This window comes from Pleurodeles waltl, chromosome 4_2, assembly GCF_031143425.1.
Source record: "Pleurodeles waltl isolate 20211129_DDA chromosome 4_2, aPleWal1.hap1.20221129, whole genome shotgun sequence".
In the NCBI taxonomy this organism is placed as follows: domain Eukaryota; kingdom Metazoa; phylum Chordata; class Amphibia; order Caudata; family Salamandridae; genus Pleurodeles; species Pleurodeles waltl.
The window spans coordinates 1,021,582,057-1,021,599,291 of NC_090443.1; the positions used below are offsets into that span (position 1 = coordinate 1,021,582,057).

The 17,235-nt window shown below is 42.4% G+C and overlaps 1 protein-coding gene across 1 annotated transcript in view; it reads left to right on the top strand.

Annotated features, from left to right (window-relative positions):
• LOC138293608 (adhesive plaque matrix protein 2-like) overlaps positions 1–17,235 on the top strand; it is a 562,975-nt gene that overhangs the window by 297,270 nt on the left and 248,470 nt on the right. Inside the window, exon 10 of the mRNA XM_069232882.1 lies at positions 15,716–15,826. Coding sequence (XP_069088983.1) covers positions 15,716–15,826 — 111 coding nt within the window. The remainder of the gene's footprint in view (positions 1–15,715; positions 15,827–17,235) is intronic.

The window sequence follows — 17,235 nt, forward strand, 5'->3', positions numbered from 1 at the left end:
CAACATTGTCTGCAATTTAACAAGTAGCTCTTCACTTGTCTTCACAATGTTCCTTGACAATGGAGTTTAAAAGATGTGCAAATAAGGATTTCTGGCTCTTAGCCACCTGGACATTGGTAGTCAGGAAAGGACTTCATTTCTGTGGATCATTTAGAGTTTTAGACATGATTTTCCGTTTTATCACAGGTTGAGTGTTTTTCTGAGTTTTCCTTAAAGGGGGAGAACTTGGTTGAGGATGGCTTCTGGCAATAACTTCTAAAGCCTTCGGTGGGGTGTTTACATGCACATATAGGTTGTTACAATGGCCTTTGCCGTGATCAGCATGGCCTGTTGGGCTGGGGTTAATGGTGCATTCATGATTCTTCTCCACCTCGCCATTAGATATCACTTTGGGGATAGTTAAAGCATCAGTGCTCTTCGGGTTACTATTCACAGAGACGCGTCTAGCAGCATCAATCCTTTCCTTAAACTGGCCTATCTTGGAGTAGATGGCGCCCATGACAGAGGACAGATAGTTTGTAATGGATGGAGCAAGCTTGTTTGGGGGCTCTCCCACCACTGCTTGCAGTGGCTTTCCTCTTTCCCATAGTCCACAAGAATGTGAAAGCTCAATAGAGCTAAAACAGGACTTTACTTTAAAAATTCTGCACAACCAAACCCATAGCCCTACTTTACAATTCAAAATTCAAGAGGCAAATCTCTCCAGCTGGGCCAAGAGGAGTAGCCCTACTCTGCTTCTTCCTGCTTATGATGGGTGAAGACAGGCCTGCTCTTGATATGGTCTTTGCCGGGGCAGGCGTCAGGCACACCCTGCAGCGCGGTAGTAACAAGGTGCTTTTATATCACTGGGTTTGCTCCTCCTGGGCTTGCAAGGTGGTTGCTGGGCACATTGTCCCACCCCAGCAACAGAACCGCAGTGTCTCTCTCACCCCGCAGGAGTAACAAGACACTTTTATAGCTCTAGGTGTGCAGGCGTACTGGCATGCCCCTCTTCCTGGGCTTGCACGGTGGTTGTTGGGGGATGTAGTCCCACCACAGCACAGAACGACAGTGTCTCTCTCCCCCTGCAGGAGTAACAAAGCGCTTTTATAGTGCTGGGTGTGCAGGCCTGCTTCCATCCCCATGGTTTGTTTGAGTGGGTCACCAAAAGCCTTGCCTTCGAAGGTAACCACACAATACTTGTATGGAGGTTTTAGCACAGTGTAATAAAAACCCACCACTAAAGGCTTACTGCCTTTACCACATGCTTTTCACAATAAGTAAGTCTACTGCCTCTACCAAAATTCAGTCTTCTGATTATGAACTTCAACTAAATATATGCTTCATAATCTATAAAACTATCCTGAGCTCCTCCCTTTTCTCATCTGAGGCCTAATACCTGTCATTTAAAGCTCAGCCGTCACTGCAGAATACCTCTGTGGGACCATTGCCAGTAGTGCATTATCTGGCCCTGTTATTAATATCATTCTCCTTCCATGGTACAACTCAGTGGGAAGGTGTATAGACAACTCATTTTTTGGAGGTACTTCAAAGGAAATGGTCCGTATGAAGTGGCACGTTTTATTATATGGTGTGGTGTGCGACTCCCCCCTGGTGAAAAAAGTCACAAAGTCAGTATTAGGTTCAGTCAGGTTCATTTGTAAAACATTAGCTCAATCCTAGGTAGGTGTGGCACAGAGCAGTCAGGCTTTAACAAAGGAGCAAGTATAAAAATTTGACCCCAATTTATAAAAATAGGTTCTATTTTTATCTTTAAGTAGACACCTCAATGCATAAATTCAGCAGAGGATACATTTTTGGCGAAACTATAAATCTCAGTGTTTCATAAACTACAATAAATCATTCAAATCTCCCATGATCATGGTTCAAGGTTAGCCACAACAAGTACGTTGAAAACGGTTATATGTGCACTCTTTGATATGCTAACTCCACTAGAGAGCAAATCACAGGGACCAGTCAGGTCCATTTGGACAGTTATTCTTCACCTTAAGCAGTTTCCAGCTCAGTTATAGGTCCTAGGAGCAAGCACATATAGAAGTAATTGAAATGGTCCTGATTCATGGGATGCAGGTTGCTGAAGATGCTGAAAGATGCTGAGGATGCTGAGCAGTATCAAGGGTCTTCCTGTGGAGCAGAGCAGTGCTTTCTTTGGTCTTCTCCCAAGGTCAGAAGTGGTCTGAGGTTTGGGAGCCCAGGGTGCCACTTTCTTGTCGATTTCTAGCCCAGGGATGCAATGATCAACTAGCCAATGGGCTATCAGGCACCCTCCCGCCTGATAATGACTTCCTGCAAAGTGTGGTATCTAGCCACCCCAGAATGCACTATTCTGTCCACTGTCAAGATGGCAGAACTCTTCTTTTGGTGTATTAAGCTCCCTACCCCATTCACAGGCGTGGCTACCTGGGTCTACACTCCCCCTGAAAAATGTTTTGACTATGGTTTCTCCTCTGCCTGATATACCAGCCAGTCTGCTACAACTTTTTTTAAATAAATGATATTGAATAATGAGAAGTAATAAATACAAGGACTTTACATTGCAAATTATCAAAGCAAGATATAATAAGATAGAAGATAAGTAAGTTATTGCAGAGAAAAAGAAAATCAAACTAAGAATGCAATGTAAAGTCAGACACTATAATTTTAGGACAGAAAAGAAGGAAGAAAAAAGAGAGAGAGGGAGAAAAGGGCGCAGAAATAGAAAATACATAGGGGGTCATTCCGACCCTGGCGGTCCAAGACCGCCAGGGCCGGGGCCCACGGAAGCACCGCCAACAGGCTGGCGGTGCTTCAATGCCCATTCTGACCGGGGCGTTAAAGCCGCGGTCAGAAAAGGGAATCCGGCGGTTTCCCGCCGGATTTCCCCTGCTTGGGCTGAATCTCCATGGCGGCGCTGCAAGCAGCGCCGCCATGGAGATTCCGACCCCCTTCCCGCCATCTTGTTCCTGGCGGTTTTTACCGCCAGGAACAGGATGGCGGGAACGGGTGTCGTGGGGCCCCTGGCAGCCCCTGCACTGCCCATGCCACTGGCATGGGCAGTGCAGGGGCCCCCTAACAGGGCCCCATAAAGATTTTCACTGTCTGCATTGCAGACAGTGAAAATCGCGACGGGTGCAACTGCACCCGTCGCACCCCTGCAACTCCGCCGGCTCCATTCGGAGCCGGCTTCATTGGTGCAGGGCCTTTCCCGCTGGGCCGGCGGGCTCTCCTTTGGCAGGCGCCCGCCAGCCCAGCGGGAAAGCCAGAATGGCCTCCGCGGTCTTTTGACCGCGGAGCGGCCAAATGGCGGTTTCGCTTGGCGGGCAATGTCGGAATGAGGGCCATAGTAATTACATATGGCCTTGAAAGGATACTAGTGTAAAATTATAAATATTGGATGCTAAATGCAACATTTTAATGATGAAGTTAACAGTTAATCAATTGTAGTAGTATAAACAACTTTTGCAACAGTATATATAACTTGTGACATGAACAAAAAAGTGTCTTAAGGAGGTATACAGTCAGGTAGAAGAAGGCACATGTCCTTTAGCAGAGTGTGATAAGGAAGTAGTAAGTGGCATCCATATTTGGGTACACTTGAAATATAACTGCAGTGAACCAGACTTATAATTATTTAGCCTGTGATTATAGCAAACTGAGTTCCACCAAGACAGAAGAGCAAGGTTTTCAGGATACTTCCATTTGGAGGTGATAATAGAAATAGCTATGGACAGCAGTAGATCAAGTAATTTGCCAAGTGGTTTGTTCAAGCTCCAACGATCATGAGCAGTACCTAAAACAAGTAGGTTATGTGAAAAGGGTATGTGCCTTTGAATAATGTCAGTGATACGATTCCATACAGAAATCCTAATTGTAACCAGAGTTGGACAGGAAAAGAACATATGGAAGTCTGTACCTAAGTGAGTGTGGCATCACCAACAAGTGTCATGTTGTGTATGTTTGAGCATAAAAAGGCGAGCAGCAGTGCAAAAAAGTCTATTGTAAAATAGGTATAGTGTTTGTGTAACACTAGCAGTGTGAAAAGTGGAATGGATTTTCGTACATATTTTCTCCCAAATAGAAATTGGCCATGAGAGACCAAAATCAGTCTCTCATAATGTCTCAATGTGTGTTTTGGTTGTGTTAGGGTCAGGTGTGAGGAGGAGCTTATATATATGGGCCGCTGTAGGGTGGATTGTATTGGCTATAGGATGCAAAGGGGAGCAAGGATGAAATGGGTCTGGAGGAAGTTGTTGTAAAATAGTGTTGTGAATCAAATTCCATAATGTGTGCATGTGGCAGTGAAGATTGTAATGGGAAATAGTTCTGAAAAGGGAATGGGGGAGCCTGCATCGTAAAGCCGAGAAATTAATAAAATGCATCAGTTCAGCCAAATCTTCCAGAGAAAAGTTGTTCCTCTTTTCTTCAGGTTATTATTCCAAATAGGACTATTAAGGAAATGGGCAATGGGGAATAGAGTGATACATAATAAGGTTTGAAAGAGTGCACACATGAGAAATGGTATTAGGGAGTCAATATTTTGGAGGGTTGAACAAAAAATAACATGTTTATGAGAAAAAGGTACTATGAGAGCTTGTTCGAAGGAGAACCATAGCTTCAGAAGGGTGCCAGTCAATGGAGACAGATAAAGTTGGAATTGCTTGACGGCAAAAGCCCTAAGATAACTGACCAGGTCAGGGAAATTACACCCCCCTGAAATTATAAAAGTTTTAGCTTTGATAATGAGATTTGAGGAGGTTTACTATTCCTAAGGAATTTAGAGAGAAGTTTTTGGATTGTGCCATAAAAATGTTTGCAAAGGCGAATAGGAAGCACCATGAGGTAGAAGAGGGTAATAGAAAGAAGCATCATTTTAATGCTGTCAAGACAACCCTACCAGGAAAGGTATAAAGGAAACCAATTCTGAGAGAGAGTTTGCAGTCTTTCATATAAGATTCCTGAATTCATCTTTACAGTTTCATTAAGAGTTTTCCTATACCATATTGCTAAACATTTGATCTCAGTAGGGTTCCAGGAAAGACCTGCTTCATCAAAAATAGCTTTAAAGCAGTATTTATTTAATGGTAGGACTACTGTTTTATCCACGTTTAATATATATCCTGATACTGCAGAATATAAATCGAGTTCATTGAGGAAAATAGGAAGAGATCTTTCAGGGCAGGACACAAATAAAAGAATGTCATCTGCGTATGCTGTGAATTTGATTTGGGTATCATGAATTTGGAAATCAGTAAAATCTGACAAGGTTTTCAGTTGATGAAGGAAAGGTTCAAGTGCTAAAACAAAAGATATAGGGGATAAAAGGCACCCCTGACACATTCCTCTTCGTAGAGGGTAGTAAGGATTATCCTATTTACAAGCACTGAAGAGTGAGGAGAAGAATAGAGCAATGAGATGAGATGAAGAAAATAGGATCCAATACCATGCCAGTGTAGGGCCTTCATTAGGAAATCCAAGTTAACCCTATCAAAGGCTTTTTCTGCATTGAAGGATAATGCCACTAGAGAATCGTATTTCTTATGAGCTTTGTTAATGATGTCTAAGAAGGTCAGAGAGTTGTTTGTGACATTTCTGTTGGGTATAAAGTCACACTGAAGGACATCAATAAGGCTAGGTATTAAAGGAAGTAGGCAAAGGGCTAAAGCTTTTCCAAAAATGTTTCAGTCCATGTTAGTTAAAGAACTGGGTCTGTAATCTTTACATTGGATCAGGTTGTGATCTTTCTTAGTAATTAAGCAGAAGGTAGCTTCCACAAAAGAGCCAGAAGCATATTTGGAATTGATGAAATAGGTAAAAAGCTTAAAAAGTTTGGGAAATAAAAGCTGAAAGAAATGAAGAGGCCTTCAGGGCCCGTGGCTTTACCTTTTGGAAGAGATTGGGCAGCTGAGTGTATTTCTTCAATTTGAAGTGGCTGCTCTATGGCGGAGAGATCTGTGGATGGATTAGTCTTTAGTTTAAGATTGAAGAAAATAGGCATTAAGGGACTCCTCAGATGGTGTATGATCTGGGGAGTATAAATCCTTACAGTAAGAGGCCAAACATTCCGCAATACCTGATCCCTGTAAATCTGTTTCCCGTTGTGGGGAGTGATGGGCTTGATCATCGATTTTTCCTGTCCGCATTTTAAGTAACGGGCAAGGAGAGAGCCGGCTTTGTTATTGCACCATAATATTTGGCATGAATTTTAATTTAAGAAGAGTTCCACAGGCTCGTTCTGTTGAAAATGTGTTAAACGCAATCCAAGCCCTGACAAGGGTGTCAAGGTCAAGTTTGTTATTAATTCTAGTGTAATAATTATGTTAAAGAGATTTAGGGGCAGATTTACAATCTCCTAGTGCTGCCATAATGCTGCCTTAGCATCAATTTTATGAGGCTAAGGCGGCATTAAGGTGGACATCACCCATGCCATATTTACAAAGTGGTGCAATGCATGCATTGCGCCGCTTTGCAACCCCTTGCGCCACATTATGCCTGCGTTAGGCATAATGTATGCAAGGGGCACGTTCCCAAACAGGGGGCCCAAAAAAATGGCGCAGTAATATTTACAAGATTTCACTGCCCCACTTTTTCCGTCATTTTTAACGTCTGCTCAGGGCACGCGTTAAAGTAACGCACCCATAATACCCTATAGGCCTCCCTGTGCTTTGCTGCACTAGCGTAAACATTTTTATGCTAGTGCAGCAAAGCACCGCTACAGGGTCAAAAGTGTTGACACTGTTGTGGTAATGACCGCCATGGAGCACGTATTGTAAATACGGCGCAACCTTGGTGTTATTTGGGAGGGCGGGGGGAACGCAAGAAAAGTGGTGCGTCGGGTCCAATGAGCCACTTGCTCGTAAATCTGTCCCTTAATTTGAGCCAGAATAGAGATAGAATTCTGTTGAATAGTTTTTTTCTTGGACTAAAGGAAACCTATAATGAAACCTCTCGAAGCAGCTTTGAAAGCTTACTGAATGAAATGGTTTCTTATCATTGTTGCTAAATTAGAAGAATTGATTGATAAAAAGAGTATAAGATTTGATGAGAACAGTGTCTCAAAGTATTAAATCTCCAAGAGGATTTGTTAGGTTTACTGGAGAGAATATAAAGGTCAGATAATACTGTAGTGTGGTCTGAGATTAGTATAGAACCTATCTCCGAGTTGACTACATGTTGCATTAAACTCTTGCTCTAGAAAATATAATCCAAGCATGACTGAGAATGATGCATTGGGCAGTACAATGAATGTTCTAGTAGATCAGGATTGTATAACCACCTCAAATCACAGAGTGAGTGATGGGAAATGAGAGTTTTGAAGGCTGTGTGTTAGGCATGAGGGACCGTCTACCTAAGAAGGAATCATAGACTTGATTGAAGTCCCCTCCAATTAGTAAGTTAACGGAAGCGTATTGTCTAAGAGTATGTGATAAGATCTTCCAAAAAGGGTGAGTAAGGCCATATAGATTAGATAATGTGAGATTAATGTCCTCAAGTGTAAGTGCAACTAATAACCAATCAATCAATCAGTGATTTCTAAAGAGCAGCTAATCACCCGTAGGGTCTCAAGGTGTTGATCCAAAGTCCCTCTGAGTCGTGGTGTTCAGAGTGTATGGTGGGATGCAGAGATTTGTGACATAGAATTATTACTCTGTTTTTGTTGGATTGGTAAGGGAATAGAAAAATGCCACCAACCCATCGCTTTTTAAGTTTAGCTGCCTCCAGATCACTAAGATGTGTTTCCTGTAACAATGCTATATGACATTTCAAACAGGTAAGAAGAAATAAGACCCAATGATGTTTAACAGGGTTTGTAATCCCCTTAACATTCAAAGTAACTGTCCTAAGTTATGTTAAATATCAAATGGAAGAAAAATATACAGTTGTTGATTAGTTAAAAAGCACAAGGCAAAACAAAGCTTTCAGAAAAAAAAGAAAAGGAAGAAGAAGAAGAAGAAGAAAAAAGAAGCAGTAGAGAGAAAAGGAAGTAATTAAGGCAAACAACCTTTGAAAAACAGGACATATATAAATATGGCATCTTGAGGACTAAGGTCCGCAGATGCAGAAGAAAAAGAAGAAGGAGACAAAGAAGATTCCCCATAGGGACAGGGATAGCGGAACACCTGAGAAGATAGGCACAGCACCAATGGCACATGGGCAACAAGGAAAGAAAGAAGTTAAATAAGAAACAAAAGAAACAAGTAAATAAATAAATATTTGGGAATTCTATATAACAACTATTAATAAGTAAATAAATATATATGTGGGTATTCTAGATGACAACTATTACAAAACTCTACTGAAAGTAAAAGGTCTAAAGGAGAAGTATCACACTTACCACTGGATACAAGAAGGAGGACATAAAAGATTATGTGAACACACGATAGTGAGATGATAACATGAGGTCCTACTGGAACAGGGGAAACAGGACACATGGAAAATAATTAATAAATTCTATTAAATAGAGCAAACAACAATAAACACTATCAAATATGCAAAGAATATCCAAAAGAGAATATAGCAGTTACAGGAAGGGAAAAAACAATAATTCATAGTGACTGGCATAAATCTTGTATAAGTACAGAGAAAACTAACATCTGAAATTTGAAAAGTGAGAAGAGCCATCTACCAGAAGATATCCCTAGATCTATGGGGTCTATTTTATGGTGGTTGATAAAGGATTGCAAGTCTGCGGGATCTTCAAAGGAGTATGACTTGTCCTTAAAGGTGATTTTGAAAAGGCATGAATGTAATAGTCCATAGCAGATATTTCTTGATGTCAATTGAGGGCGCAGATCAATAAACTGTTTTCGGTGAGCTGAAGTAGCAGGGGATACATCCTGTGTAAAGAACACTTTATGACCTGACAATTTTAGAGCTCTAGCGTAGAGTTTTGAGACGATGGGCCCGTTGGATAGATAACGGAGAGGAGCACTGAATATTTAAAATGGAGGGCATCGCCGTTTGCCGGAATATGATGATATTAGCACCTTCAGAACCCTTGGGAATTACAAAGAGGTGAAGATTGTTCCTCATATTTCTATTCTCTAAATTCTCTGCAAGACACGTAAATTGAGCAATATCTTTAGTTATCTGAGAGGGAGCAGGAGATAGGTCTTTGAGGTTGCTCACTCTTTGCTCCAGAGTTGAAATACATTGATCACACAGAGACCATTAGAGGGAGATCATCATAAATGGTTTTAAGGCCCATAGTTCCTCCATAACATCATCAAGGGTTAGATGAGTGGATGATTTGGTAGGTGAATCAAGATCCTCTTTGGTTATTTAACCGAAGTAGGGGTGTTAGGTTTTTTAAGAATCTTGCCAGTTTGCTGAGATAAAGAAGTACATTCACATAAGAAATACGAGGCTTTCTTCTTGATAACCGGAGAGTTGAATTGGGTTGATTGAGTGCACTGAATGCAGAGAGAAGACACTGGTTTGGACGAACTAGGTGAATTATAGGAGTTTTGCCCTTTTGCAGCTTCCAATACAGAGATTCAGGTCCAATAATGTAAAACAAGCAAAGTCGATAACAGCCTGATGGAAAATTAATTCTAAAGTAATGAAAATCAGTGGGAAAGCCAGCAAAGAAGCATTGTCTCATAAAAATCTTGTAGTACACCACCAATTCAATATTGCTAATGGGTTGGCAATGGAAGATGAGAAATCTTTAATATAGTGCAAGAGCTCAAAGTATGTCGCTGTGTTGGCCTGGAGTAGCACATCGCCATATAAATATTTCCAAATGATAATAATCTGACCATTAGAGAAGCGGCTCACCGTGTGTAAAGCAAAATTACCTCATGTTGGTAAATCAGCCCCCTCTTAGGGGTGTGCAAGTCTTGTCAGAAATGCATTTTGGGAGGGGACACCAAGCAGAGCCTATTGAAAGCATTGGTCGACATATGCAGGAATGTAAAGAACATTGCCGGTGAAGTAATGGTTAAGTCAGATGAGCTGAGCTTTCCAAGGCCCGCGTCTTAATGAAATGAAAAGGGACGCACAGAGAGAGACAGTATTAGCATGTTTCTGTTGTGGCTGACCCCCGATAAACATGCGGCAAAGGAAGCGACGTTGGGGACAAGTTCTTCCGTCCCGTTTCTTTGAAGTAACACCTAAGCCACTCGGAGCTCTACAGAGCCACGGCCATCTTGTGTGGCATCCAGACCACGCCCCAGTCTGCTATAACAAGAGCAGCCCCATCGATGTGTGATTGAAACTTGCCCCTCAAAGATGGCTTTCCCTTTCAAACTCACCTTTTGAGCTCACGCCTCTTCCAGCCATCCTGCCAGGAAGGGATAACACATCTTCTCTCAGCAGACACCTTTGTGTACCTCCCTGCGAGTCACTGACACCTTTCCCCAGGAGGGCAGCAGGCTTGTGCAACTGTAAACGGTCACTGAAACTTTGGAATAACAAAGTAGCAACTTTCTAAACTTGCTATTAAATTTGATTTGAGGAATAAGTCATGTTTAATTAATCAATTGAGGATTTATAGAGTGCTGCAAATCACCTGTGAGGGTGTCAAGGTGTTCGAGTTGCTAACTGCTTCATGATGATCTGAAAGGCATGGCGAAAGCACTTAGACAACAGGGTAAAAGGAAGGAGAAAACAGTGAAAAATGAGGGAAACGCAAGGAGAAAGCATTTAGAAAATGCGGAAAAAGAAGGAGAAAACAGTGAAAAATTCGAGAAAAGCAAAGAGAAAGCACTCAGAAAATGGGGGCAAGGAAGGAGAAAGCAGTAAAAAATGAGGATAAAGCGAAGAGAAAGCACTCAGAAAACAGGGAGGAAGCAAGGGGAAGACAGGTGCAGGAGTGATGCAGCAGCACGGGAAAAGCTGGGCATAGGATGTTTAATGCGACAATTCTTTTGATTCCTTATATTATCAGAAGTCCCATTTGGAAGCTAACACTGTTAAGTTATCAGCATGTAGCTCCATACTTTCCAATGGAGCTACTAGCTTTGCTACAGTAAAAATGCCAATGAAAGGGTTACTGTCAGCGCATGTAAGGTTAACAACACATGTCCATTATAATATAATGCACACTGCCTTTAAGGCTCGAAAGGCCTGCCTTAGGGATGACCTACTGTTGGACCTGGCCCTCCCAAACTATTTGCCTTTATCCCTCCTGTTTTGCTGATTTTGGTTTGTTGGCTTTAGGACTCTGTACACTTCACCACTGCTAACCTGTGTTAAAGTGCTCCAGCTCTCCTCTTTTGATATGGTAACGTTGCCTTACACCCAATTGGCATATTCAAATTACTTATAAGTCCCCTGTAAAGTGGTGCCACGTGTACCCATCTTTCAAATAGGAACAGATACACATTTTATGTTTGGTGTCTTTGGAATTCCCATAAAGTCCTCTTTTATGGTAAAGTCAGATTTTGAATTACAGTTTTGAAAATACCACTTTCAGAAAATTGGTCTTTTCCTTCCTTAGCCATTTAGTGCTTGCAGCCTCTCTCTGGGTCACATGACTAGGTATAGTTGGCAGTTGGGCCTTGTTTATTCCTCCTATACAGCCACACACAACAGAGAGTTTAGATGTGCCTGACTGAGCCATCACTGGCAGTATGGGAAGGTGGAGCTAGGCACAGTCCTACTTACACCTGAAGGCTGTGACCTGCCTTCACACACTGCAGTGCATAGCTCCTGTAGATAGTCAGGAGGCAGGGCAGAAGAGGCAGGAAAGCTGAGCACTTCAAGGGAAATCCTCTAGAAGCTTCTCCCACTTTATAGAAGGCACTAGGTATAAATATTGGACCTCAGATACCAACTCTTCAGCGCACTTCTGGACCTGTGGAAGACTATGCCAGGAAGAAGGACATTTGTGCTGCTGAAAGAACTGCCACTCTGCTGGACTGCTGCCCTGATGGACTGCTGCCTGCTGTGTTGACCTGCAGGCTTGCTGCCCTTCTGCCTGAGTGAGAAGGACTGGATCTGCAACCTGAACCCAGGACTACCAGAGTGACTCCAAGGGCTAGTCTCTTGTAACCAGCACATAGACTCTGCAACTGTGAGTCCGACCCTGCCAAGTGGTGCCACCCCACCCCTGGACCCTTGGAAGTTGGTCTGAAGGTGGGTGATCTGCCAGCCAGATAATGGAACCAGCAGAACCAACGCATCTCCTCCGCTGTGCACTTCAAACCCGAGCAGAACTAACACATCACTCCTGCTGTGCAGACTTTACTGGCACCAGGACTTCGCATTGCAGCCTTATCAGAACCGCCACTGTACAATGCATCTTTTACATGAGCCCTCACATCACAAGCCCCCTGTCAATAGCAGCCTGAATGACGATGCAGGACTTTACATTGCAAGACCCATCTCATCTTCAGAACCAGCCGGTGTATGATGCATCCGCAATGCACGACTTCGCATCACAAGCCCCCTAGTCGTCGCCCTCCTCCATAAGATACAGAGCCTTGCTTTGCAGCCTTGCAGCGGCCCAGAACCGATGCTATGCAACACATCTCCGGGCTGGACCTCGTGTCACCTTTGCTGCACGATGCGTCCTCAACATGGGACTCCGCATCTCTTCACAACTAAGATTAGGCATCTATGTTCATCGGGCCTAAGTGGGTCCAGTAGCCGGCCCGAGCTCCATCATGGTGGGCCTGAATTTGTCACTTTGTCCCAGTCAAGTACAACCAGATTACCACAGTTGGTGCTTTGTGCTTACTAGCACTTTTTTCACTAAAATCTTAAAAATTGCATATCTCAGGTTCTACTGATTGTATTTTTGTTGTTTTCCGTCTTGTTTTGTTTATTAAAATGTACTCTATTCTTGTAGTCTGGTGTGGAATCCTTTTTATGTTCTGTTTTAACTGTGTTGGTGTTTGAAGTGTTGCACTTATACTTCACATATTGACTCTAAGTGAAGCCTGACTGCTCTGTGCCAAGCTACCAGTGGGTTGAGCACAGAATAATTTAGGGTTTGCTGCTGACTTCACCCTGACAAGGATTGTGGTTCCTGCTTGAGTAGAGTTTCACCCCCCCTCAACCAGCAACCGATTTTTCGAACAGATACATATGAAATGATGGTGCCAGGTTCACCACCTGGGAATTTACCTGGTCCGAGAGGGATTTTTTACACCACTTACTATTAGTACAACTGTGCCAGTTGTTGAGGCACAGTCAACTGAACTGGAAAGGAGAGAAATTATCATTGTAAATTTGAAAATCTAATTTGGAGCAGTTTTACAGGGTACAACTGATCTAGAGAGATTGGGTAAAATTCAAATGAGGTCAAATAGCTGATAGGAGGCAGCTAGATGTGCGTGCAAGGTAAATGATCGGCTTATAGACCTAACAGAAGAATACAAGATTGATATGTACAGAAAGAAAAATGGACGCAGACATTTTTGATTGGATTTGAGTGAAGGTGAAGTAACGACACTCGGTTTATTTTCTCTGTTAGAACGTATCAGAGAAGTAATAGATTGCATCAGAGGGTGGAGTGGTTTGAGAAAATACAGAACAAAATGGAGGAAAAGGGCTGCACTAAAAATACAAAGATTGACACAAAAAAGCATGTGAGTTGCTGTTGCCTGTTGCAGAGTATTGTAACGCAGTGATTTGCGCTGCGTTTCATTATTTGAGATTTATGACGCTATGCAGGGCCACATAAGGTGGCCTTGCATGGCTTCATAAATCTCACTTAAGGTTTGCGTTGCTTTTTCACTATGTTGCGTTGTGCAAGAGCACCACAAACCAGGTCATAAATGTGGTCCCAAATGTCTGTGTGTCACTGAACTAGAAGTAGTGCTTGTCCCCTAGTTAAAGATCAATGATTTAGATCCAGTTTGCTATATTCACTGACAGAGTGACTAGTTTCACCATATTCTATCACCAGTGTGTAAAAAATTCAAACCTATTTATGGTTGTTCCCGTAGAACAACATAAAATTCCAAAAGCAGGCAACTACCTTAACATGTGTTATGCAAGTTCACCAAGATGAGAACCCAAAGTAGGGTTTTACTGGCTAACATGAGTCCTGCAAAAAATTAATAAATAAATGAAATAATACATAAATACATTTCAAGGGGCCTAAATAAAGTGCCCAGCAGGAAGGCAATTCCTTAGTCTGAAAAATAAAGTCCGTGGGCCCAGTTCACAAAGGTAAACTTAGACTTTGGTCTAAGTCTAGACCGAAGGTTATCAGTTTAGGACTTTTTGGTATTCCCAAAGATAAGTTATGAGTAGTATCTTTGCGTCCGCACTCGGGCGGAATCTCCACACTGAGGGAAGATATCCACCCTGACTACAGAGATTCCACTCAGGGTGGGGAGATTACACTCTACGTGCAGAGTGGAATGTCTGTAATCGGGGCGGAGATTCCACATCAAGAGTGGAGATCCTGCCCCGAGTGTGGACGTACAGACACTACTCATAATTTACCTGTGTGAATACCAAAAACTTGTAAACTTAGACTTTTGGTCTAAACTTAGACCAAAAGTCTAAGTTTACCTTTGTGAATCTGGCCCTATGTTTTCATTAACTGTTTGTATAATGTTCCAGTCTCACATTGTAAACTTGGATTTGATTGTAACCCATCTTAATGTATCAACATGAGTCACACCCTATATGTAGAAGGGTGTCAGACACTGTCAGTAGCACTTGATTTATTTTATGGGGGGATATTTAACGTTTGTGATGACATACTAACCCAACTTTTTATAAGGGATGTGCGATTGATTTAGACCACTACTACCTTTCTGCAGTATTGTATAGTTCCAAAATTTCACTCGAATTGCTCAAGAGTTGAGTTACTCTAATGAGTTGTTATGTTGTGCTGATTTACTAGTGGTAACAATGCCTTTGAAGAGTAGAATACCTTACTCATGAAGGCCATATTGGTATTAGAGATACAAAATGTAGAATTAGGCAAGATGTTTGGTGGCATGGAGTTGACACAACTGTGGAAAGATTTGCCTGTGATTGTGATTTTATTTTACTATTAAGTGATAAGTTGCAAGTTGTCCCTCTGTTTCCGATACCCCAATTTGGATACCTAGGATACCAAGGAATGCATTAGATTTTGACATCATGGTACCTTTTGGTGTGATAGGTGATAGGTCCACATAGGCATTTATTTTGATTGATAAGATGTGATAAGAATATGAGAAAGAGAGTGCAGCATGGATATACTAATTTACAGAAGCATATTAGAAAACTGTGGGATGGAGATTGGGTTAGAATAAAAAAAAACAGGTTTGATTCGGAAATGTGAAACTACATTTCTTTGCCTGTTCAAGAAGTAAAGGTGAAAGAACATTGAATTGTGACAAGCGATGATCAGCTTTGAAGTCTTGCTAGAGTTTCCAAGGTACCATCTTGTTTTGTTCAAATGTTTAAAAGTTTTTACAAAATCGAAATGGAAAACAGGCCTTGAGAAATCTAAAGGATTTCATTAAGTGACTTCAATGTAATTTTTTCCTCCTCATATTTTGTATTTTTTTTTTTTTGGTACGGAGTATATGTGGCATATTTACATAATGTGTTTACCTCATGCTATCTTGAAACATATGTTGGCATGTTCTCCTTGTGTTCAACTGCAGACTTGTACCTCTAGTCAGTTGATGAGAGTTGCCAGCTGGGTGCGGTGTCTGCAGTTGTTGTAGATTATACCTCCACAAATAAACAAACAAAGAAGTTGTGGATTCCTCATCATTTCATATCTCCACATGACTCTTTTAAGAGTATTTATGCACTTTCCCTTATGTCGACTTTCCAGGTATTGCAACCACTGCACCATCGAGAACCACCTGCAAATGCAAAAATGGCTATTGTTCGTGGGGCAAATGCCAGTGTTATGTCGGATTCACTGGACCAACCTGCAATGAAGGTGAGTGAGGATGGGTGGATGGAAATACCACACACTTGGCACAATCAAAAAGATGAATTGCAGGTCAATGGCCCAACAGTCTTCAAGATAGTATTGTTGACAGCAGGCCACTAAGCATACATTTTCTTTAAAATACAACACATTTGTAAACAGGCACTGGCAAAGTCAGACGTTAGGTCAACATTGGTGTACCTGCCCTTTGTTAATGTTTGTTGTAATGGCTTAGTGTTCCTACATGATATATTTGGGTAATGATTAAAAACTGATGGAGTGTCAGTTGTTTTGTAGACTTCTTTGACACAGGTCTTCTACATGACTACAGACCATTACTTATTGCTGCAAATAGATGAGTATTCAGAGTGCCACCAGCAAACAGGTACTAGGTTCCATTAAGACCCCTGTCCTGCCTGTATTGCCATTGGCGTAGTCATGGCGTGGTCATTGCGACATCTGGTGCCTCTGGCAAGGATCTGCAAAATTAAACATCAACCAGGACTCTAATGATTCTGATTACTCTGCAGTTTCTACTCTTTCACACTCATTTACCCCCTAGCAACAATTCAGAGGTTTCTGTGGAGCTCAGGCAAAGAACAACTCTATGAAGCCATTGGAGAGGACCTAGGGGCCGATGTACGAAGCTCAGTGTTTGCTAAATTGTGAATCTTTGTGATTCACACAAACACTAATGTACAAAAGTGTGTTTTACACTTACTGCTATTCCCAGTGGGTCGTAAGAAGACCTACCTTATGAATATTAATGAGGTAGGTCTAATTTTGCAACCCATAGGGAATTACAAAAATCACAGGGATGGTGGCCTGCTGGGGTCAGCAGCAGGGGTGGCTCCTCCATTGGAGCGGAGGAGCATTGCCCCCCCACCGCCAGCAGCGGTGGCTGTAAAACCTTTCCAAGAAAACAATAATAAACTGTGGGGCACATTTATACTCTGTTTGCGCCGAATGTGCGTGAAACTGCCTTGCGTTAATGACATGCAAGGTAGGCGTTCCCACCCAAAGAATTACTTTAAGGCCTGTGCGCCTTATTTATACACCTGTGTTGTTTTGACGCACAGGAGAGGGCGGGCCTTAAAAACTTCGCACAGCCTTTCCCTTTCCCTTAACGCCTGGGTCAGGGCAGGCATTAAGGGACTTTTTGGCTCACTTCCATGGTCTCTGACCATGAAAGGAGTCCAGAGGTGCCCTTCCCTGCCCCCAGGGACACCCCCTGCCACCCTCGCCCACCTCTGGAGGACACCCATGGATGGGGGGACCCATCCCAGGTAAATACAGGTAAGGTGAGGTAAGTATTTTTATTTTTTTAAGTGGCATGGGGGGCCTAATTTTGCCCCCCCACATGCCACTGTGCCCAGTGACCATGCCCAGGGGACAGAAGTCCCCTGGGCATGGCCATT